At 37.1% G+C, this 25,523-nt stretch overlaps 1 protein-coding gene across 1 annotated transcript in view; it reads right to left on the reverse strand.

Annotated features, from left to right (window-relative positions):
- The window catches only part of LOC149222517 (elongation factor G, mitochondrial-like), a 303,311-nt gene that overhangs the window by 130,337 nt on the left and 147,451 nt on the right, over nucleotides 1-25,523 (reverse strand). Inside the window, exons 9-14 of the mRNA XM_089385480.1 lie at nucleotides 12,508-12,546; nucleotides 12,117-12,177; nucleotides 11,817-11,926; nucleotides 11,615-11,689; nucleotides 11,462-11,530; nucleotides 11,225-11,346 (exon numbers count right to left, since the gene is read on the reverse strand). Coding sequence (XP_089241606.1) covers nucleotides 11,225-11,346; nucleotides 11,462-11,530; nucleotides 11,615-11,689; nucleotides 11,817-11,926; nucleotides 12,117-12,177; nucleotides 12,508-12,546 — 476 coding nt within the window. The remainder of the gene's footprint in view (nucleotides 1-11,224; nucleotides 11,347-11,461; nucleotides 11,531-11,614; nucleotides 11,690-11,816; nucleotides 11,927-12,116; nucleotides 12,178-12,507; nucleotides 12,547-25,523) is intronic.

The raw sequence follows: 25,523 nt of genomic DNA on the forward strand, positions 1-25,523 counted from the left end.
CATTTCCGCATTTCATGCAACTTGGTCAAAAAGTATTGAGAAGCTAGACAGCCACAAAGCATCTTGTTTTCAGTCTTTAACAAAATGAGTAGGTCTAAATTCTTGCCCCAAGGCTTAGTTCATTCAAAATGAAAATCTGCATCTAAATGAAGTAAGGTTTCTTTCCATAAGGCTCCTTGTAAGTAAGTCATTAATTTTATTAATGTCCAACGAATGACCACAAAAGTAGGTCAAATGGACTGAAAAGTACATCCAGTATGAATACAGAGTGGGAGTGCAAGTGCAACTCCAAGGAAATGAAAAGAGTGCTAAAAAGAAACACACCCACAGTGCAAAAAGAAATGCACACATACAGGTTTAACAAGAAAGCTTGAAGTCGTTACATCAAAGCTCATCATCTCACTTAGTGGAATTGAACCTATGTGGGGAGGGTCCCAATCATTCCTCCCAACCACCTGAGATAAACCCAACTGTGAATTACAGTTTGTTGAGGACAAATATCATAGCTTAAATGAAGTTAGCAGAAGGTTTTCAGAGGATAAAGTCCCATTATATACTTTCTATTTCTCTTGAAACTGGGTAATGAGTACCAACGGAACATGGTAGGTTAATTCCTTTATAAACCAATCACATAAGTATTTTAAAGAGAGGAGATTGAATTAAAATTTTGAATGTTGAAGAGAATATTGAAGTGTTGTTATTGGACAGCAAAGATTGGACCTGTATATCATTGGTAGAATAAAGGAAGCATGTACCAAGCTACAGGAGATAAAGAAGCTTCTTCCTTGAGCCTCAGTTTCTTTTGAAATGCAGAATATGTTCCATGTGATCTGGACTGAATATACATTCAAAGGCAATGACTAAGGATGAATAGATTGCAATTCTCAGTTCAGATAAACTGGTTATAGTTCTAAACAAGGATGACACTCAGAAATACATTTATTTGTGATTTAGGTAGTTGCAGTACCAAATTACTATTTTCAAACTACCAAGACTTAAATAACACTACATTAACCTAATTATTCATTTATCATATGTGATAACTGAACTTTATTACATGCCATTGCAGTAGGACTCCTGATATCCTATTAAGAATCACTACTCTAAACACACTCCTTAATAGCAAATATATATTTTTTCCTTTTACCCAGATTTTACCCCCTCAATAATATTACAAAGCATCAGAAATTTTACAGTTCTAAGGCTTTTACATAATATGCTGATGTTAAAACCAAATATCGGTCAACACCCATCCATCAAGTCACCTGGATAAGCAACTGCAATTCCCGACAGTTTTCTAGAAGAGGCATTTGAGTACATGACATGTCTTCAATGCAAAAACAGATGTATCTCTCCAAATTTGGACTTTCTTGGTATGCCATCCAACTGGCATAACCTTCACTCCAATGGTAGACTTCCACTGGACTCCCTTAGACAAATCTCACATTATCAGATTCCCATCAACCTCTTTCTTAAATGTAGAGTTTGGTTTGACTCCTCAAGTGAATCAATCAACTGGTTATCCAAGTTTTGTACCCTTTCCCTAGAGAATCTTAATAGCTAAAAAAATAAAATAATACTTCATGTAAACTCTATCACATTTTTTAGAACCTTCAATTATTTCTCAACCTTGTTTCACAAAGTTCAAACTATGTGATAAATTTGTAATGATTTGTAGTTCTCTTCTACCAACAAAGAGTGCTTCCAAAAGTTTATGTTGAATCTGATTACATATGCATAAGCAAAAAAGGTAAAAATATGCTATTTTTAAGTTTCTTATGGTACCAATTTTTCAAGCCTTTGTTCATCGAAGCAACTTCAAGGGGAGAAAAATTTATCTCTGCAAATCAGAATGCCTTCCAAGCTACATTTGCCTTCTCATATGAGATCAGAAATCATATTAAGTGGGGACTTCACATGTCTGATCAGCAAAAGAATTATGTTCTTGGATATAGTAGATCCATTGAATATGGTCTTAGACAAGGCAACATCAAATCGTGTCTATACCAACAACTTTGCAAAACATGGATAGTACTCAGAAAATCGACAGGGTACACATCATATATTTCCAGATCAAATTTGCCTTCAATAATTCGCATTGTCACATTTATAGATGCCAAGACACTTGATTAACTTGTCTTTTCATAATTTAAATTTCTGTTCTGTGATCTCAGACTTATACAAAGGTATCAGTCTTTAGAGTGACCCCTATTATTTTGAGTTTGTAATGCTCTGAGGAAATTATTTTTGGACCTTTCAACTAGGTCTATACATTGACCTGCAATTCAACTATCAAAAACTCACAATCCTATGTAATCTTTATCTCCTTATTGACAAAAATGATATCATTGTTTTCTTCTTCTTGAAGCTAGATGAAATCTAGAGATGTTGCCAAAGGAACTTTGATTGAAATCATTCTGAGTGAATCAAGCAATGGTACATACTTCACATTCTAGGGAGACATCAAATCATGCTTATTCAAACAGACTTTAGCAAACCTTTTACACAGAAGACAACTTTGTTGCCTTCTTCATTGATCTGAGATGTCTGGACTTGCTTCTTAGTCTTTCAAATATTGGCTTGTTGGTTGTGGCATTTCGTATTCCTTTTGGCCACCTTCTAAAGCTTCTCGGCCACTGTGCTATCTCCCATGAGGCCTTTCAGACTTCCAGTGACTTAAGCACTTCTTCAGTTTCTTCTATGGCCGAGTTCTTTGGCCTTTCAGCCTTGATCAATCACCCTGAGATCAACCCTGAGACCTCTCAGCCCCCTGCAACCAGCTCTGAGGCCTTCTCGGCCCACCTGTGATTAGACTGAGGCATTCTCAGCCTCCTGCTGTAGAACTTCGTCCTTCTTCAGCCTTGACCAGTAGACAACAGAAATTTCGGGCAGTCTTCTTCTTGATGGTCTGAGATTTCTTATGTGATTGGTCTCTTGAAATGAGGAGGCTAATGCAAGCCCTAGGAGGATAACTAGCTTCAAACTTTCTTGACTTCCCCATGGCTGCTCTTTCACCCTAGCTCTGATACCATGTTGATGTTTCAAGGTCTTCTAAACTGATAATTACTTCTAATGATTTCTTAATTAAATCCTTTTTGGATTCACATTTATCATTAAGAAATTACACAGAAGATCTCAACAGTAGAACAAATAATGACAGTAGGATCATAAAGAGAGCCAAACAAGAGACAAATATTTACCCTAGGAAAACCCTCTTCTAGGGAAAAACCCAGCAACCTTTTCTTAGAGAAATTAATTCAATTCAACAAGAGATACAATCTGATATCCAATTAGAAACAAGGTCAAACTGACCATAATCAAACCCAGGTCAAACCTGATCAAACAGAGATAAGTAGCCTCAGAAATTTCGGTCACTGTGCCACAGAAAATTTCGGCCTGCTTCAGAGATCTTGGCCTGCCTCAAAAGAACTCAGTTTGCCCAGAAGATATTGGTCTGCCCATAAAACTTGATCTATTATCTATCTTTCTCCTTCGTATGAACAGAAGAATAAGTATATTAATGGGTGATCTGAATTGTGTCACTGGGGAGAGTCAAGTTGCCCTTATATAGTGAACTCGATGGGTCCGAATGGGTGTCTCATGTAGGTTGGCCGCCCTGTCATCGCGGAACGGAGATATAAAATTTGAATTTCAAAAATTGAATTTTTCCTCTTTTGAAGGCAACTTGATGTTTACATTTTTATTTATTGTTTCCTTCATTTTGGAGGGCTAAAATGAATTATGAAGACCGTCCCTAGCTACAAAATTCAACAAAAACAAGGGTAGTGAAGGGCGTTGCTGGAAAAAAAATTATGTCCCCATGACATATCTTCCTATAGAAGATTCTTCCTATTAGACCTCATTTTGTATGAGGTTCTATGTATATGCAGCGGAATACTCAAAAGATCTGGTATATGTAAATATCCATTATAGGATAGTAATATTTATATAAAAATGTAGAAAATGTATAAGATGATGATGTTACAAATGAGGGGCCCCACTTATATACCTAGGCAGGTGCCCTATCATGACTGGTCATGTCTTTTAGAACATGCCTCTTCATTAACTAATAATTAATTATGATTATTATTGTTTACATTAATTTTATAATTTTTATATAAATTATATTCATAACATTGCCTTACTCTTCAAAAAGGTTTGTCCTCAAAGCTTATTGTTGACAAGGTGTATCATCTGTTCTTTGGCTTGTAATCTATTTGCAACTTTCGGCAATCTTCGAGTTGTTGTCTTTGATGATACAAGATGATAGGATCCTTGGAGTGATAAATAAAATTGTCGCACTGAGGAGGGATCTGACCATCCTAAATCAATATTGTATGGAATCTTGCGGTTACTGGATACTTCATGTGGATTTTTATCACAGCACTGAATTGTATTGGCATTAGTAGTGTTCGAAACATAAATTCGTTGTTTTTGTTCTAAGTGATACAGATTTGTAGACTGATTGAGTTGCCTACTCTTGTGATTTGGATGTCGATAAAGAGTTCTTGTGGTATGATTTTTCCCTATTTAAAATCTTAGTCGTTTGAACTGCAACATCTGAATATGTTTTTACTGGTTTCTCATCTTCTTGAGTTGTAATATCGACGGAATCGATCTTCGTTCTTTTTTCTTCAACTTGGACTATTGCATCTGAAGACTTCGATGTTTCCTTCGTTATAAGTTCTTCTAATTTGTTTTTCAATGATTTCTTATCATCTTTAAGTTTCTTAATCTAAGTACGGAGACATTGGTTATGCTTTTTTAAACGTGAAAGTTCTTCGTTTTCTGGATTGTTGATTTTATTCTTAGTGTCTTTCTCATCATTTAAATTTTTTATTTGTTCTAATAACCTTTGATTAAGGGTTTTTAAATGCAATTTTTTTCTTCCTTTTCTAATAGATTCTTTCTTGAATTTCGTCTCGAAACATTCATTTTCTTCTTCTAATTTCTTCCTTGTATCTTTGGACTTCTTGACCTTCTCAAGTAATCTTTTAGTATGGTCCCTTAGACGCCAAATTTCTCTGTTACTTTCTATTGATCCTTCGTAAAATCAATCTTCAAAATTTTTATATTTCTTTTCCGATGCTCAATTTTTTTGCCAAAGTTCTGTAAGTTCTTCCTTTATTCTTTTAATTTGTGTTTGTGTATTACCTTGATATTCTTCAAGAGTAAACAATTTCCGACATTTCGGAAAGAATGTCGTGCGATTTTTAAAATTCGACGAATACTCATATTCTATTTTACAAAATGGACATTTGGTCCAAAACATAGAATTATAATCCATTCCTTTTTCGTCAGCAATTGTAAGTATTTTGGATTCAACAATTGACACCATTTTTGTTTTATCAAGATGAACTTAGGCTTTTTAAAGGTAACCCTTTTTAATTTTTTATAATAAAATACTATTATTTCTTTTCTTATAGATTCTCTTTTTTTAACCAATAAAATATATTTCCACCTTATATTATTTTTCTCTTTAGAAAAGGCATATATATATATATACTATATATATATATATAAGGTGGAAATATATTATTTCTTTTCTTCTAGACTCTCTTTTTTTAACCAATAAAATATATTTCCACCTTATATTATTTTTCTCTTTAGAAAAGGCATATATATATATATATATATATATATTCACAACACTTTTTAATAATACACATTTTATAAATTTATACTTTCAATAAATATAGATGCAATTAAGTAATTGACTAATCGATTTTATGGAAGGACATTAGGCTTGGAATAAAATCCTTCGAAAATAATACAGCAATATTAGAACAATGTTTGATTCACTGAAGGATGAAGTAATTGTTGACCAAATTGTGCACTTTGATATGGTATTTCAAAAAAAACAGTTTGGCTAACCCTGGGAGTTAATTAAACACTCTGAATATGGCTTTTGTTATGAAAATATGTGATTGTATGATGGGTCATGATCGGTCACACAAAGAATTAATTTGTATGGAGTATACACATTTTTTAATTTGAATTCATATGGTTGGGCAATATAGAACAGAATAATTCAAAACGGTAACATCATATAGGTATGGCGACGGTAAAGCAGGAATATGTTGATGGTAAGGTGACAATTGGTGGTTGGAGGCATGGACTATACTACAGTGATAAGTCGACTACAATGTACCGAGAGGCTCAGTGAGGCACAACGCAGGATGGATGGTAGTTGTTTGATGTATCAAACATTGTAATAATAAGAAACAAAGCTAATAAGTAAAAAGGTAACACAAATAGTTATCAAGTTAAGAGAATTAACCTAATTACTGCCTTATTGAATTCTCAACATATAAACGAGGATGCAAGTACAATGCTACATTAACAAGTATTAAATTTTGGACAATGAAAACATATAGAAATAAAACATGAGCTTTATCTAATAAACAGTAAAGACTAATAGTCTTTAATCAACATCCTCATCGCCATAATTCAAGTCAAAAAAAGAAGAAGAAGCATGCTCAACAGTGGATGGTGGAGCAAAAGAAGATGATGAGCCAATTCCACTTTTAGGCTCTCAATCCTCAATCTTCAGGGCAGCAAGAGAGAGCTCCAAATCAGGACTTTCTAAATCCACATCCCATTCTTTAGAGGGACCATTGCTATATTTTGGACCCCTACGACACGCAATGTGAAGGTTGGAGTGCACATAAACAAGATCCTCTGCCTTCTGCGAACCCAACTTGTTGTGCTTCACAGAATGAATCAAATCATAGGTGCTCCAATTCCTTTCTGCTGATGAAGAGCTTGCCACTTGTGAAAGAACACAAATGGCAAGGTTTTGCAAATGTACACCATTTGCTCCATGACAAATCTACCACCTAACTGGATTCATGGTGCTTATCTCCTCCAAAGTTGATATATCTGAATAATCATCTAATCCTGCAGCAAAACTGGCAAATTCTTCCTTCACCTCCCTATGTAGATGAGCTAGAAACATTCTCATAAGGGCTTTTTTCACCCCATTAGCCACCTCTCTATCCTTATGGGGTGCCTTCCTCTTCCCATTGCTTTGAGCAATAAGCTCTTCTTCATAAAATCTCAGGTTCAAGGCATATGCTAAAGTGTGCAATGGAGTGTTGAAATTGTTCCACCTATCAACAATGATTTTCTTGACTAAATCAACAAAATGAACATCAACAAATACAAATTGTGGAGACTCCTGTGAAATGATTTCCATAGTTTTCTCAACAATGGTATCCATGCAAATCATCTAACTTTGCTAAGAAAGATTGGTTTGTGTCAGTGTTTTGAAGAAGCTTAAATGCAGGAGTTGTGAACTTTAGCACAAAATCTATCTTGCTCCACCACTCCTCATCAAGGCACAATCTACACAACATATATCCCCACTCTAAATTTCCCTCCCTCCACTCAACCCAAAATTGACTCACCATCATCGAAACTAGTGGTTGCTCAACCTCAACAAGGCGGTGAACAATAGGAAGTTTGAGGCATATCTTGTCTCATCAACTTTCAACAACTCCAATTTGGAGTACTCTCGAAATATTGCTTGAGATTGGTAGTGGTTGGTGATGAATTTAATGATCTCCCTTGCTTCCCATGTGATTTACTTTATCCACGGAACTTTAATGTCAATCACCTCTAAGATTAGATTTAGATTATGGGCAATGCAGGGTGTCCAAAAGATGTGGTCATACCTCCCCTCAATAATTAAACCTACAACTTTGCAAACTGGTGCATTATCCATGATAGCTTGCACCACCTTGTTAGGTCCTATTTGTTCAATAGATTTTATTAAAATATCAGCAATGAACTGTGCATCTTTTACCTCTCCTCAGCAGTCTTTCGCCTTTAAAAACATTGCTCCTTTTGGTGAAGTGGCAATGATATTTATCAATGTCCTACACCTTGAATATGTCCATCCATCTGAGACTATGGTAACCCCAGAGCTACTCCAAGGAGAACGAATCAGTGATAAGATGTCCTCCACAAGTTCCTCATTTTTTAGAAGTTGAGTTTTGACTTTTTCATAGTTGGACCCCTTGTACCCTGTGGGAGATTTGTTAACTATCCTCATCATATCTTGTCAGTAAGGAGACCAAACAACATTGAATGGGATACCACATGTATAGTTGCACCTAGTCACTCTAGAATCAGCTTCTTTTCTCACTTGCACATTCACCGATCTAGCAATTTTGATCTCTTGAACAGAGGCAGATGCCCCTCTCCTATTTTTGGATGGTGGTAGTTGTTGTTGTTGATCTGCATTCCTCTTCCTTGCTTCAACCACAATCCTTGGCACAGTGTTTGGAGCTTGCGGAGCAGCATTAGCAAGCTCTTCATGCCTTCTTTTAAGTCCATCAACCTCATCTTGCTCTCCTTGATATGCCCTCCTAGCCATTAGGTCTGTCTTTTTGGGCAACCTGCCAACCCCTATCCTCCTCCATGCAAATTATGCGCCTTCACTCTTGGGTAAGATCCCTTACGAATTACTACAAAGATTACACTGTCATTCCCATGAGCCACCACCTACACATCTTTGAAGCTTCTGAACATGCAAAGAGGATAATAGTCAGCGCTCCGGTTGGACTTGAGGGCTGAACTTGCACCTTGGTTGGAAACCATTGCTGCAAAAAAAATTTTAAAAAAAAAACAAATTTGTAAAGAAAAAACGGTTTTTACATTTTTTTAAACATAAACCCTTAAAAAATACAAGAAATAGTGGGAAAAAACTAAGAAAATCAATGCCTCTTACCGAATTTAATTTGTTTTAGTTGAAGCCACCCCAAAATGCCACAAAACACAAGAGAACGATGGTTGCCGCTAAACTTGTGTTTCTATTTTCCTCCCTGTTTTCTTCTTCTTCATAATTTTTGAGGTGCCTGATTCTCCTTCATTTCCAACCTAACATATATACAGTTTTTTATTACTACATTTGTGCCCTGTTGACCACTTATATCTACAATATCTACATCCGTTTGCCATTTCTTGTCTGTGTCCTGACATCATTGTTTGTCATCCTCCCTCTGGTGGTGTGGTATATATTTATTCAACATTTTTTCAGAATATTTACTTGACATTTCAACAAAACAATTATTTGACTTCTCTGGAAACCTAGATGACGTCTTTTGGATCTTACTTTTCTGTTTAGCTATTTTCAGCGCTTGTCTAGCCTCAGCAATATTTTAAGGTCTCCATACTTTTAATTCGCTGTGAATTGAGGATTCAACTTGGCAATGTACCCTTTCAGTAGTTATTCATCTAGAATTCCAGGGAATCTATCACAACGACCCCCCACTCGTGACTATATTCACTTACATTTCTCGTTTACTTACTGGTATAAGCGAGCAAATTTAGTATAAACATGAACTTCTTCATCATGAAAAAATTTTAATAGACCATTAGTGAATGCCTTCCAATCAAACAATCAACCATTACATTTGTCAGACTACCATAAGAACCAATCATAAGCCTATCCTACCAAATAATTTGAGGCTGTCATTATATTCCTTTTGGCCAAGAGAACTTAATTCAAAACTCCTTCCATTTTATTGGCTCAAATGATGGCATCTCTATTGTCTTTTCTGTCATATTAAGGTAACTCGTTTTTTATCTAATTTTATTCTCTATCTTGATTCCTTGAACTATTTGTGCCTACTGAGAGTATTGTTTCTAGTAGTTCTTGATTTTGGCACAGTGAAGGGTAGAAGTCTTCCATCTTCAAGAGTATTTTAGAAACATGATTACACACTTACTATTCAGCATCTCGGTAATCTGCTTCTCTTGCTTTCTCTCTTTTATTAAGTTATCCAACCTATCATTTAAGCTATCCCATCTATCTTCATTGATCAACTTCTATAGTGTTTTCTCTTTGTTACTTAATTATCCCATCGACCATCATTGATAGACTTCTGTTGTTTCCTCCTTGTCACTCTGTTTGTTACTCAATTGCCCCATCGATCATCATTGATCTAATTCTGTTGTTTTCACCGTCACTTGATTATCCCATCTACCATCATTTTTTGTTTCCTGCCTACTTAGTGCTACCTTCAAGTCTTTTTGCTCCTTCTCAGTGCCACTTAGGCAGGATTTCAGAGAGTTTGTTCCCCTTTGTGACTCTGCATCTCCTTATTAACATCATAATTCGTTCCCATCTTCCTATGCTTTGTCGAATCCAGTTTCTCTTCCAATTAATAAGCTACTGATTTGACAACAGTTTCTTGCATAACTGTACAGAAACCCCAGGAATTTGTACAATTGTAAATTTATATGGCCATATGGAATTATAGAGCTTTAATTCATATTCAAACTATAGAAAATAGTTGCAGGGAAATTCCATGGTGCAGAAACTAGCTAGCAATTTTTATTCATGTCATATGAAAATCATGGTACTGCTTACCAATTCATTAGCGGTCGTATGGAATCATTACAGATAATCACAATGTATGGCACACTGGCAACTATACTACACATTGTGTATGAACATATTATGCATATTGGTGACAACACTGGTGTGCCTTGTTTTGGCTTTCTTGTATGAGAATATCTTGACATTGTTGTAATTTATTCATATCACATGAATGACAAAATGAGGAAATCAATGAGTTAGATAATAGTGTTGGCCAAAGATTTTGTCGTAACATAAAGAAGAATCAGTACTGTAATTCTCTTAGAGTTGAAAATATCGGTATCGGCAAAATATCGGCAAGGGTCCTGAAAACATCTTATCGGCAATATTGGCGAAAATATCGGAAAATGTCAGCAAATATAAAAAAAATAAAAATCATTTTTTCAGATTTTTAAACATATAAAGCAATAATGATATTTAGCCGATATTTTCAAAATATGGCGATATTTAGCCAATATTTTCAAAATATTGCGATATTTTGCCGAGATTTTCAAAATATCGCGATATTTTCAAATCTGAAAATATCATGATATTTACCTGCTGAAATATCATTTGCCTGAAAATATCACGATATTCACGATATTTCGCGAAATATTGCCAATATTATCAACACTGGATACTAGATTCATCAAGCTTGAGACATTTTTGTTTAATCATTAAATTGAATATAAAACCTAGAGACTTACCCAATAACCCTTCCGTAACATAAAGAAGAACCTGTATTGTAATTCTCTTTGTGCAACACAAAGCCATATATATAGTAGTTTATATTAGCTTCATCAAGCTTGAGACTTTTTTGTTTAATCATTAAGTTGAATATAAAATCTCAAGACTTACCCAATAACCCTTCCGTATTGGCCTTGGCCACCACTTTGCTTCTTATGAAGATAATCAAACTCAGCCCGTTGTGTAATTGTCTCCCGAAAATTGACTTGAGGCTTCCCAACTACAGCATCAACCTATGTCATTGAGGAGAAAAAAAGGAATGAACAGGTCAACGTAGACATTAATATTCATTATTCAGTCTGAATTCAGCCAAAAAAAAAAATCAAGGGATCAAGATAGTACACATACTTTATATTCCCTTCGAATGCGTTCCACATAGATGTCCAAATGAAGCTCTCCCATGCCAGATATTATTGTCTAGATAAATACACATTGGACATTGTATGTAAGAAAATAGAGAAGAATTTTTTACAAGGCATCTTTCAGCTCAGTCAAGATTACCTGGCCACTATCTTTATCTAAGCCAACACGAAATGTTGGGTCTTCTCTCTGAAATCGATTCAATGCTTTTGAGAACTACAAGTGTAGCATTAAAATATTTTAGTTCACAAAAAATTGCATAATAAATGACACAAGATTCATTCAGAAAGAATAGAGACACCATAATACTATGGGAAAAAATGAAAACAGAGAATCTGTTTACTTGTCCGCCCATGTCTTTAGATGAAGGTGAAATCGCCAAAGACATTACTGGCTCAGGAACATTCATAGATGTCATAGTGTACTTTTTTGAACCATCAGTGAAGGTATCCCCTATCAGAATTGAGCCATTAGATTAGTAAAAGAATGAGTTATAACCAGGTCACGTAATGACTCATGTAATCTACAACGAGAATGTAAAACAGGAATTTCTGACAGCATTCAGTTCTTCAAACATAGCTCTGATATTAACCGGCTAGTTGTAAAATAAGTATGACAACAAAAGCTACCAGCATGGACCTACCAGATGCACAGTCTATACCAAACACAGCTACAATTTGTCCAGCATGTGCTTCTTGAATATCCTATTATCAACAAAGTAAAAAAGAATGTATGTGTCACTATAATCCTTACATTTTCTATTCGCTGCAGACAATAAAATCACTTCGCTCCACACAAAAGCATCATTAACAGATACACATCTTAGATTGTGAGTAACAATTCCATATGAAATACTGCAATTAAAGAAAAAAGGACATGACTCATATCAAATACCTACAATCCATGTTTCCTAATTTCAAAGCTCGTTATTCTCAAATATCTATCAGTTCATTACTTTTCAAAACATAAAAAGAGGTATGAAACTCATTTGCAAGGTAAGTAGCCAACTATAAAGTGAGCCTTGCTCTACAGACCTCCATCTCATCAGAATGCATCCGTACAAGGCGTGGAACCTGGGTAAATAACAAACAAACGAGGGCATAAGCTAACTGAACCATTAAATGATGATAACGAGGGCAATAATTCAATGAGTGCAAAGCTGCCATGCAATTCAAACAAACTCGAATGATTTTCACAATTTAAAACATCCAAAAGCTATTGAGTATCATCAAAACACTATCTAGACAAGTTTTACATCACCACTCACCTTCCACTTAAATAACCAGGGATGCATACGTGGACAAATATCCATGAACCATGAAGCATCAAGACATAGCTTACCAAGATTCACAGGAATTGATACTATTAATCCCATAATGGATAGCCCATGGGCTAAACACTTCTTGTAAGAATGTAACTTATAGCAATAGGCAGAAAATTGTTTAAGACGTGTTTGTAGGGGATTAAACCTTTCAATGAAGAATTTGACAAATTTGTGAACAATGATACCTTATACTGTTGTATTCCACTTTTAAGATACATTAGCTTAGATAAATCTAACTTAACAAGCAAGCTATTCAGTCCTAACCAGGGTTGCAGGAATCGCCCCCCCCCCCCCGGATCCTAACCCGGAACCGCGACCCGTGCGGAAGCGTTCCGGAATCTCCACAGGAATCGCGATTCCGAAATTGAGGTTGCGCGCTTCCTTGTTTTTTAAACGATTCCTGCCAATGAGGTTGCGGCCCCCCCGGAATCGCGCTTCGGCATGCGGTTCTGGCATGAGGTGGCGCCACGCAACCTGCCCGGAAGCGCACGCCACCCGCACGCCACCCGGGCGCAACCCGCACGCAACCCGCGGATAACATATTTTTTTTTTAATTTCATTTAAAATTTAACTTAACTAAGCATGAGGGGGTGGGTTAGGGGTGGCTTAGGGTCACTTTAGGGTGAGTTTAGAAAAGAATAAAGCCCCCATTCTCTTCTCATTTTCTCACTTTGAGTTTATGAGAGTTGGAGAAGAGAAGAGAGGAGAGGAGAAGAGAAGAGAGGAAAGGAGAGGAGAAGAGAGGAGAAGAGAGGAGAGCTTGGAGGAGTGAAGAAGGAGGAGCTAGGAGAAGGAGGAGGAGCTTGGAGCAAGAGCTTGGAGGACTTCATCTACAAGAGCTAAAGAGGTAAGTTCAAACCCCAAACTCCCTTGTTTTTTTGAAAAAAAAATTGTATTTTTCTCCTCCCTCTCCTACTCTTTCCCATTGTTTCTACTTGCTCCTTTATTTACAGGTTGTCCACCACCTATATCCATATTCCAAGATGGTGTTCTTTTGGCTTCTATGTATCATTCCACTCTTGGTTTTAATGATGGCAAGGGTGAGGAATAGAGGGGAAGAGGAAGGGGATGAACTTGGTGACCCAATGTATGATGAGGAGGAAGGGTTTGAAGAGGAAGGGGATGAACTTGAAGGGGACACTGAAGCACAAGATGGGAAAGGTACATCAAATCCCTTGTGGAACTATGTGACCAAACTTGAAGGGGGAAAGGGTGGTGGATCTTACAAATTTTTGTGCCCTCATGGTTGTCATGGAGGAAAACCATATACAGGTTCATATACCCGTCTGAGGAGGCATCTTTGTGGGGTGCTGGAGAGTGATGAAAAAAAGGGTTCTGTGGGGGTAACCATTTGCCCAAACATTTCAAGTGAACAAAGAGAAAAATACATCCAAATAGAGATGGCTGCACAACGAAAAAACAAGAAACAAAAAACTCATTCTGAATCAAGTGCAACCTCTAAATTTGGTAGTTGCCCATCTCCTCATGGTACTTTTGCAACCTCTGGAGGTAGAAAAACAATAGGGGATTTCCTTAATGTTGCTGGGAGGGATGATGTGGATGGAAAGATAGTCCGTTTTCTTTGTGCTTGCGGTGTACCATTCAATGTGCTTCGCTCTCCCTATTGGCATGAAATGGTAAAGGCCATCAATGAAGCCCCAAAAGGATACAAGGCCCCCAACTATGAGAAAGCTAGAACAGTGTTATTAGAAAGAGAAAAAGCTAAGGTTCAAAGAGCTTTGACACGTTTTACACATGAGTGGGTGGATTCTGGGGTATCCATTGTATCAGATGGGTGGACAAATATTAGAAACCAACATTTGATAAATGTTCTTGGTGTTTCTTCTAGTGGTGCAGTATTTATTGCATCTCATGACTCCTCCTCCATCAGTGCAACTGCACAAAACATTGCAGATCTCCTATTGAAATCAATCAAAGATGTTGGTCCGAATAATGTGGTTCAAGTGATCACAGGAACCACAGATAATGCAGCAAATTGTAAGTTAGCAGGAAAAATTATTGAGCGTACTCATCCACACATCTTTTGGTCTGGGTGCCTGGTTCACACATTGAACCTTTTGATGCATGATATTGTGAAACACAAAGATTGTGGGTGGATTGCTGAGGTTTACAGGAAAGGGAAGCAGCTCATTAAATTCATCACAGGGCATACAAGGGTAAACTACTTCTATGGCACTTACTCCAAGTTGCAATTGCTTAAAATTGCAAAGACAAGATTTGCTAGTTATTACCTCACCTTTAGGCGGCTAGTGAGGGTGAGACAAGCTTTAACTAATCTGGTGTGTGCTGAAACATGGGATGAAATTAACACTGACACAGATGGTGCTAATGCAGTCAAGGACACTGTTCTTGACAGTTACTTTTGGTCACAGGTTAAATATGTTTTGCAATTCACCAAACCAATTTATTACATGATCAAGTTTGCAGATTCAGATCGACCAGTAATTGGGGAGGTGTATGAGCAAATGGATAGCATGTTGGGGCAGATTAAAGACATTGTTGAGCCTAGAGATACCACCTTGTACAATTATATTCGTGAAGAGGTGGAAAACCGATGGGATATGCTAAATGTTCCATTGCATGCATTAGCATATGTTTTGACACCTAAATACTATCATCCATCATGGCTTTCAAAACCAGCACCTGGGGGGGGAGTCAGGAAAAAACCACACCAAGATAAAGAGGTTCACGAAAAATATATGGCTGCATTGAGTAGATTAATCCCTGATAATGAGGAGGCTGCATTGGTACGGAGACAGGTGAGCAACTATACGAGCAACACTGGTCCATTTGGGAGCATGCATGCAATTCAAGATCGAGAGCATTTTTCTGCTCTTGAGTGGTGGAACATGCATGGAGGGCCTACTCCACTTCTACAGAGTTTGGCATTGCGGGTGCTATCACAGGTGGTAAACACTTCTTCTGCAGAGAGGTGTTGGAGCTCTTATTCTTTCATCCACAGTGTTAAAAGGAACAGGTTGAATTTAGACCGGGCAGAGAGCTTGGTTTATGTTCATTACAACTTGCGATTGTTGTCCCATTACTGTGAAGATGCAAAGTCTAATAAAGACTTGTTGACTTGGGACAAGAATCCAGAGGAGCCCAATTTGGAGGATGGAATGTTGCGACTAGAGCAATTAGAGGATTCTCTTATCCAGGTATGTCCATTGTGGTATGAATTTTCCAATTTTCCCTTATAAAGCATTTCTCTAATTCATGTTTTTAATTTTTTTGTTAACTAGTGTTTTTTTTTTTGCATGAATTTTTTGAGCGATTCTAGGATGATGACACGGGTGTTGATATGCCACAACCCCCACCCCCATCTGGTCCCTTGGTTTCTAGGTTCCATGGTTCAACACCAACGGCAGGGGGTTCTTCTTCATCAGTTCCAGTGCCACGACTTACACAGGGACCATCTTCTTCATTGCCACCACGTGGAGGCCCGCCATCACGTTCTATTCGTGGTGGAAGGAGGAGAGATTAGTAGATATATTCACAATCTACTTCTTTTTGTCATAGATTACTCATTAGACTTGTAGACTTGTGAATTTGAATTTTGAACCTTTTTGGCTTGGCGGTGACCAAGTGACATATTTTGTAAACATTATTATTTGAATTTTGGACATGACAAATGTTGACAGTTGCTCACTTGCTAGATAAATCATAATATGCTCTATGTTTTATGTTTTATAATATGCTTAAATGTTTTATGTTTTATAATATGCTTAAAAATTTGATGTATGTTTGTAATAGCTAGAATATAGATGATTGTTGTACATACTAGTAACTACAATGGAATCATGGATGCCATATCTATCTTGATTTATGCAAAAATATGCATGTTTTCATGTCTTCTACAATTAATTTGGTATTTGGGATGTTTGTTTTGAGTATAAATGCAAAAAAATATAAAAATATATATATATATAGCAGACGCTTCCGCGGACGCTTCGCTTCCTAGATTTTTGGAAAATGACGCTTCCGCGCTCCGCGCTTCCGCTTCGCTCCCGCTTCGTGCAACATTGGTCCTAACCCATCTAGTAAAATTAGCGAAAATTTTAAAAAAACTGAAAACATTAAGTGATCAAATTTTGCATTGACCGTGACCTTCAGTTTTTAAACAGAATCTACTAGATGTTAAAGATTTGGTTATCTATAATTCCAGATAAGTAGTGTATCTGTGTATCTCTATAATCCACAGCATTTCACAGATGAGGGAAGATGCAGACAAGTTTAAGGAACAAATAGACAAACTAGATAAAATTTCAGGATATGGGACAGGGTACAATAGGGTATGCGACATAGGAGATTCCCCCTAGCCAAACAAAACAAATTGATAAAAAATGTAAATTACTAGTACTTTCTTATTAATTACAAATAAACATAATACAACATTCAATTATACTCCTTTGGAATTCAAATAGGCTAATCCATATATTATAAAATAATGCATTCAAACATCACTGTAAGTGCCTGTGAACATTACCAGCATACAAGATTTATATAGAGATCACTGGCCCTAAGAATCAATGATACAGCCACATGGCCTCATTGAGGCACAAGCTATTTAATATTTACACTGTCCAATAGACATCAACCATGTTATCCTGTTTCATGGAGAGAAATCAACAGTTTCAGCTCTCACTGGAAGTACATTTATCATATATATATTATAAACTAGCATTTGCACCAAAAGGGTGCAAAGACATGCCGATAGAAGTGTAGATGAATGTAGAGTGACGCAGAGGTAGCACTGCAGGAAACAAGGATGTGGACATGGAAGGCATGAGGAATCAGGAGGCTAAAGTATTGGTAAAGTAGAGCTTTCCAAATGGGTAAAAGTGCATTATAGAATCTGCAATATATCAGATTTCTATCACCGAACTCATAACTAAACTAGAAGCAATCTTCGAGGAGACATCAGGTATGCTGGAAAAACCAGGTATGTGCATAAGTTTAAATTAGGATGTTTAGTTATAAAATTGAAGAGGTATATTCTGCTAGAAATGAAATTATAATTATATTCTGCTAGAAATGAATTTATACTGCTAGAAATGTAATTACAATCACAAGCTTTACACATGGTATCAGAGATAAGACATTCTTTGTATTTTTAATACTTGAGATTTGTAAAGTGGTACCAATCGCAAAACCCAAAAATTGGATTTAATCAGTTCCTTTCCATCCAATCTGAGGGTAGACACTGCACATGGATCGATAAAAGTCAGTTTCTTTTTAAGCTTTAGCCTTCATCAAACCTTCTGTGTACGTTTTATTTTCTAGTATAGGCAATGTTCTTGCTCATTTTGTTGTTTGCACATATACGCTAATCCTTTAGAGACAAACAACTATTTGAATTATAATAAGAAGGATTGTCCAAAAAAGGCTCTGAGGGCATTACTAAATGAGTAAGCTAGGTTGCTCCTTCCTATTTTTAAAAACTAACAATAATGACCTCGTCATTAGATTGTTGAGGTTATTGAGCTTGCTCTGCCAAAGAGTCTCCTCTCCTTAATGCCATTGCTTACTTTCTATGGTGCAATTTGGGTTCATTATTGAGGTTGTTGAGCTTGCTCTACCAAAGGGTCTCCTCTCCTTCATGCCATTGCTTACTTTCTATCTGGCCACTATAATTTCCTTAGTTTACTCCTCAAAAGTGTTGAAACAAGAAACCAACCAACAATGTATGACAACAAACTCTTTAAACTTAGAAATTTTCATCTCCATAACTATTCAATTACATTCCTAAATATTTTATACATAAATTTAATTTATTTAATTCATTATTTCTCTTTATATATCTTGGCTTAACTCTTTCATTACATTCGTGAACCTCTATCTATTCCTTCCCACAATCATAAGTCAACAATCAAATTAAAAACAATTCCAAAACACACCATTTTTAAACATATCTAACTTATTTTATTAAATATTTTTAACAAAATCATGTGAAAAATGTATCCTAGGAGTTTCATCAAAACCTAAGGCAGTGGAGTCTTCAACACTAGAACAATGAAAAACTAATAAACTTCCATACGGAGTATGAGACTTTCCAAAGGGGTAGGTAAATTCCAAACTCAAGTTACACTATTAAATCCCCAATGTAATGTGACAAAGCCCTTTGGAGACTAAGTGTTTTGGATTCATGTTGTAATTCCACATGCCAATGATTTGAATCAGTAGTAAGGAAAACTATGAGAATATTGACAAATGTGCCACCAAGACATTGACAGCTAAAAGATTTTGTTCAATTTTTCTTCACTTGTGTGTTTGTTTCCTTATCAAAACCACAATCACCTAATCAGAGTTACACTTGCAACTTGGTGCCCCCCTCAGGAGTAAAGAGTAATTATTCGATGGTAGCCAACTTAGCGATCAAAAGGCCATTTATAAAATAAAGGTGGAAGAGTCACAATCAATTTTATAAAACAATGTTAAAATGTCACAATCATAGAAAGAAAAAGAAAAGAAGCAGGTGAAGTGAAACTTGTTTGTAGAATCACCCCAACAATAATTAAGAAAAGTTGCGACAGACACATGCCCTGCCAAAGTGCAAGACCTCTACGAGGAAACCGGCCATCGCCCGCAACATCCACGATACATGGGCCCTGGCGCCATCCATACTGAGAACCCGGGTGACGTGGCGGCTGCAAGTGGGTGTCCTCGTCTTACACGTGTGGTGTTTGCGGTCTGTTCACAGTTCACCCCAGGGAGTTCTAACCGCATGTGTGAACGTCGAGGCACGATTGAAGGGATGAAAGGATGAAACCACGAATTACCATGAATAAGGAAAATTTTAACGAGGGAGTATATACCAATACTGGAGAAATTTGACACAGTGAAAGCTTTTTCTTCTTTGCTCTGCAGGGGAAGGAGGGTTTGGAGATCGCAAGCTTTGTGCCAATATCGTCACAACTCCAGTCAATGAAAGAACCAATTGTGGTTTCCATTAGTTGATTTGTTGCCATATCTTTAAGCACAACAATTTTGTTGTCATTTGTTCCGAAACCGAGGCCACGAATTTATTGTTGAGCCCTAGAGTGGTTTTGCGCTCTCGTTGTCTGAAAGAAAACGGTGTTCCATTTTGGCGTGTCATGGCCCTTTGGAGCGCTGCAATTCAAATGTTTTAGATAAACCGTGATCTGAAAGAACAGAGATTGGATTATTATTGTAATTGTTATTATAATCTAAGTGTCTATCCTTATGAGGGGTTGTGATTGTTATTTAGTAATAGAAGTTGTAAGCGGGCAGATGGATGAGGTGGAATGCGTGAAGGATCTGGTGGATGGTGGAGGTCGATTGATTACTGTTTGAACCCTAGTGTTTCTTGGCAGTCATTGTTGATTCCTTATTTATGTTATTATCCCAACATTAATTGGATACCTTATCTCCAACAACGACGAAGCCCCTGTGTTGTTTTGTTTGTCAGATGACATGTAACGAAGAGGCTAGGGTTTCAATGATGCTTCAATGCAGACACAGCTTCTGTAAGGAATGTTTGTCACACATGTTTTCAGTCAGCATAGACAATACCCTGTTGTGCCCCAGGTGCAGGAAGTTGTCTAAGGTCGGGAACAGCGTCGAAGGCCTGCGCAAGAATTTTGCAATGTTGTCCATTCTCCACAGCGTTTCCCCGATTGCACGCCCGAAGATGAATCTGACAAAGATGATGAGCTCAATGACTGTGGATCTAACTCAAATCATTTCTCTGATCGCTCCAGGGGAAACAATGTCAGGAAATGGGGTAACAATAGCTGCAATGCTAATGACAATCTGGGAGATGCCAAGGTCGAGACCTGTAGGGTTAAGTGATGGAGAGAATTGGTCAACGGGGTGCAATTGTTGAGATTGGCGACACTTATTGAGGACGACAAATCTCAACAGCGTCACCAACAACAACCTCATAATATAATGCCTATCAACATAAAAATGCAAGCATCATCCATGCCAAATAGTAGTGTAAGAAGAATGAACACAATCATATGTGCAAAATGTCAAAACAACGTCTCTTGATCTGTACCCTAAAACTAAACATATGCATTATTCATATGTAGCCATTAGTCAAGAACATATATCAATCTGTACTCAATATAAAAACATGATATGAAGACTGTAAAAATACAACACGTGCAATGATAATGTGTACGCAAAAGTCAAGTATAGATCAGAACTTGTACTTAATATACTATTGAATGGTTAGATATGAACCTAAAGGGCATGCTTGGTAGCTAATGAATAGTTAGATCAGAACCTGAACAAGATGCCTGGGCTGGGCATCCCCATTTGGTGTCAAAGGCATCACAAGACTCCCCCTCTAAAAGGGGTGTCCCATCCAGAAAGAGCTTCAAGGTGACGCTTTTAAATTGGTAGGGACTGATGTCCCCAAGCCATCCCATGTATTTTAACGATTGTTGGAAATGTTTCCAGTGCAGGGATGTCATGAACAAGGTTCGTATTTCACAAAAATCTTCAGAATGCTTGGAATACAAAGACATCCATTGAGGATAGAAATAAATGTATTGAATAGTGAATAAAAGAATTGATATGATGAGATTGTTAGAAATGAGGGCCCGCTTATATACTAAGGCAGGTACCCCTTTATGAAGAGTCATGCCCTTTGAGACATGCCTCTTCATTAACTAATTATTATTTAATTAACTATTATTATGATTATTTACGTATTTATATTATTTTCATATATTATATTCATAACATTGCCTTCCTCTTCAAAAAATTTGTGGTGTCAAAGTTTATTGCTAACAAGGTGTGCCATTTGTTCCTTTGTCTTGTAATCTATTCGCATTTTTCGAGATTCCTTGAGTTGCCATATTCGATGATACAAGATGATAGGATCCTCTGACTGATAAACAAAATTGTTGAACTAAGAAGGGTTTTGAACATCCTAACGTAATCTTCTATTTAAATTTGCAATTATTTGATAACTAAGACAAATTGTTATCATAAGATTTGGTTGTGTAGGCATCAGTATCCTTCGGAACGTAAGTCTGTTTTTTTCTGTTCTGAGTGGCACAGATACATAGACTAATTCGGATATTTGCTTTTGTGATTAGGATGGGGTTCTTGTCATTTGATTTTCCCTTATCATGCGTCTGGCAATTTCCTGATTTACTTTAGGTACTAATGTTGTTGAATTGGTTACAAAATCTTCACTTGGAATTTTCATCATCTGAACTGCAACATCTGAATATGTTTTTCCTTCTACTAGTTTTTCATCTTCTTGAGTTGTGGTATTGACTAGATCAGTATTTGTTCCTTTTTCTTCAACTTGGATTGTTACGTCTGAAGACTTTGATACTTCTTTCATGATAAGTTCTTCTAATTTGTTTTTCAATGATTTCTTATCATTTTTAAGTTTCTTAATTTGAGTGAGTAGACTTTGATTATGATTTTTGAGATGTAAGAGTTCTTCAATTTCTAATTCATCAACCTTATTTTCAATGTTTTGACGTTTAAGATTTTCATCTTTTAAATCTCTGATTTGCTCTAATAACCTTTGATTAAGGGTTTTTAAGTGCAAATTTTCTTCTTCTTTCTTTGATATACTCTCGTTGAATTTCTTCTCAGAACTTTCCTTTTCTTGCTTTAGTTTTTGCTTCTTAGCCTTGGACTTCTTGATCTGTGCAAGTAATTTTTCACTGTGGACCTTAAGCCAACAAACTTCTTCATTTTTGTCTATGATAATCTTGTCAACTTCCTTTTGCATATTTTGCACAGACTTTTGACTTTCTTGAAGGATTACTTTTGAGATATCTATTATGTCTTCTGGTGTTACCGAATCTGAATTCAATATAACGTCCTGGAGTGTTATTTTTTTCCTTTTCTAGGAAAATGTTAAAAACTTCTTCTTCATATTTAGGATGACGAACCCTAGTGTTTCCATCCAGGGTGAACCCAGAATAATGTCACCTTGATCACTCCATAGAAATCGAACAGAGAATTGAGATATAAATATATAAACCCCAATATTTAATTGTAAATTGGCTATGTCATATTGTTTTATATCCGAGTGGTCTACTTTTTTTATTATATTTGACTCAGGAATCATTAATTGATTTGTGAATTTAGGGTTTAAATCATTTTTATTTTCGCCAAGGGAGATAGAAATAATAACATCTTTTCCTACAGACAATTAAGGGGGGAGCGCGGGAGCAGGGACGAACGATCAGAGCTCAGCGCGTGCAGGGGTATCCGAATACCCATGAAGGGTGGACGAGGAGGGGGCGCCTCTCCCTCCTATAAGGAGGCCCTGGCCAGCAGGGGGAAAAAGCCTCTAGAAGATGTTAGAGAAACAGGGGTGGAAGGAAAGAAGAGCACGGAAGCGGGAACGGAAGAACCCACAGAAAAGGACCAAAATCGCACAAAAGACAAAGAGGTAGAGGACAAACAACAGGAAACTAAAGACAAGAGGCACAAGGGACCCTGCAAACCCAAATCAGATATAACTCCCAGGGTGATTTTAAATAATCGGAGCTGCAGGCGCACAGGGAACAGATGGGGACATATGCCATCATCTGCAAGTTTATGGGACTATGGCCCACTGAAAAAGCTCTACAATCATGGATCAGATACCACTGGAAACCTAAAGGAAGTATAGATCTTCACCTTGGGTCTAAGGGTTTCTTTATAGTGGTGTTCACAAATATTGAAGACAAGGACAGAATATTTGAAGGAGGGCCCTACTTCTATGCTGCCGCAGGACTCTACATGAGACCTTGGGTTATGAACTTTGTTCCAGAAAAGGAGACTTTTACATCAGTCCCGGTTTGGGTAAGACTCTACTCTCTACCTCTTGATTACTGGCAAAATGAATCGTTAGAGGCCATAGGCAATAAATTAGGACGCTATGTTAAAGCCTCTGAAGCCACTAGAAGGGGGAAATACACTTCCTTTGCCAGAATTTGTGTGGAAATGGACCTATCAGGGGCTCTACCGGAGGAGATAATCTTGGAAGTTTTTGATGAAGAATGGGTACAAACAGTAGATTACGAACACATTCCATTCAGATGTCGCAAATGCCATGAACATGGACATCTTTTTAGAGACTGTCCGCTCAACAAGGAAACAAACAAAAGCAGAAGCAATACAGTGAAAGAAGCAGATAACTTTCAGAAAGTGGTTAACCGAAGTAAAGGATTTAAAAGAGGTCCGAAGAATCAGCAGCGAGAAGAACAACAGTTTAGGCAAAACAGTTTCCAGGGGCTTCAAGAAGAGGGAGAAAATACCAAAGAAGAACAAACAATGGAAGGGAGTTCTGCAGAAAAGGAGGAAGGGAAAAACCCAGTACAAACACAAAATGATGAGTACCAGAAAGAAGCCACCATGAGTGATGTGGAACAAGAAATGGATCAGGAAATGAACCAAAGCGACATGGAGATGGAGGATCACGAACTATAGGAAATTTTAGAGAAAGAGAATCTAGATCTAGAAGGCTTCTTGGAACAAGGAACCAAAGAGGGAGTGGATTCGTTACCTCAAGAGGAGTTCCACAGAGTACAGCAACTGTTCATCTGGAAAACTCAGAACAAAGGATCCGAAAAACTAAGGAAGAATGAAAAACAAGGTAACGAAGGAGTGAAAGCTATGAAAGCCACACCAGGATTAGCACCAAGAATCCCAGGAAAGAAAAGAGGCCGGAAAAAAACAGAACGAGCTGCTGATGGAATGTGGGAAGCTAATGATAGATTCAGGTAAGATGAAAGACCTATCCAGCTACTCCTTTAAAAATCTTTGATAATGAAGTTCACTTCTTGGAATATAAGAGGTCTAGGCAGTAAGAGAAAACAAAGATTATTAAGTAACAGAATGAAACAAGCAGCCCCGGATGTGATCTTCATTCAGGAAACCAAATGTTCCATTCAAAAGATAAAAGAGATTCACAGTAAATGGCTCAACAGATTTGAGTTTTTGGAGGTCAAAGCAGAGAATACAGCTGGAGGTATTCTCACGCTTTGGAACCCTCAAAAGATTGACATGATAGATGCAGAAGCATCTAGAAATTATCTTTCAGTGATCATTCGGCCAGTGGGAGATAAGGAAATGTACTTGGTTACGAATGTATACGGCCCCCAAAGGATGGAGGGTAAACTCTTGTTTCTTGACTCACTGAAGAAACTCAGGGAACGTCATGCAACAATCCCCTGGATCCTGGGGGGTGATTTCAATATGATAAAAACGTTGTCGGAAAAAAAAGGAGGTACTAGAATTCTAACCAAAGATTCTTGTGCTTTTCAAACCTTCATAGATAGTATGAAGCTTGTGGATATCGCCATGAATAATGGTACCTTTACTTGGAACAATAAAAGAGGAGGAGAGTCTCAAGTGGCATCCAAACTGGACAGATTTATAATTTCAGAAGATCTTATGATCAAGGACAAGGACATAGTTGCGAGTGTTCTTCCCTTTGGAGGCTCGGATCACTGGCCGGTTCAACTGGACATTCAGGGTATTGGCAAACCCAACAACAGACCTTTCAGATTTGAAAATATCTGGCTCTCCCACCCAGACTTCTATAAAAACATTGCTATCTGGTGGGCAGAAGATCTGGATATTCAAGGCACAAGAATGTTCCTTCTTCAAAAAAGACTCAAACACATTAAACTCCGGCTCAAGGAGTGGAATAAGAAGGATTATGGCAACATTTTTGAAGAGAAAGAAATTGTGGAAGGAAAATTGCATAAACTCAAC

The sequence above is a fragment of the Pinus tabuliformis genome, chromosome Q (genome assembly GCF_031772625.1).
Source record: "Pinus tabuliformis cultivar Carrire ecotype Pingquan chromosome Q, CPIR1, whole genome shotgun sequence".
Classification (NCBI taxonomy): Eukaryota; Viridiplantae; Streptophyta; class Pinopsida; order Pinales; family Pinaceae; genus Pinus; species Pinus tabuliformis.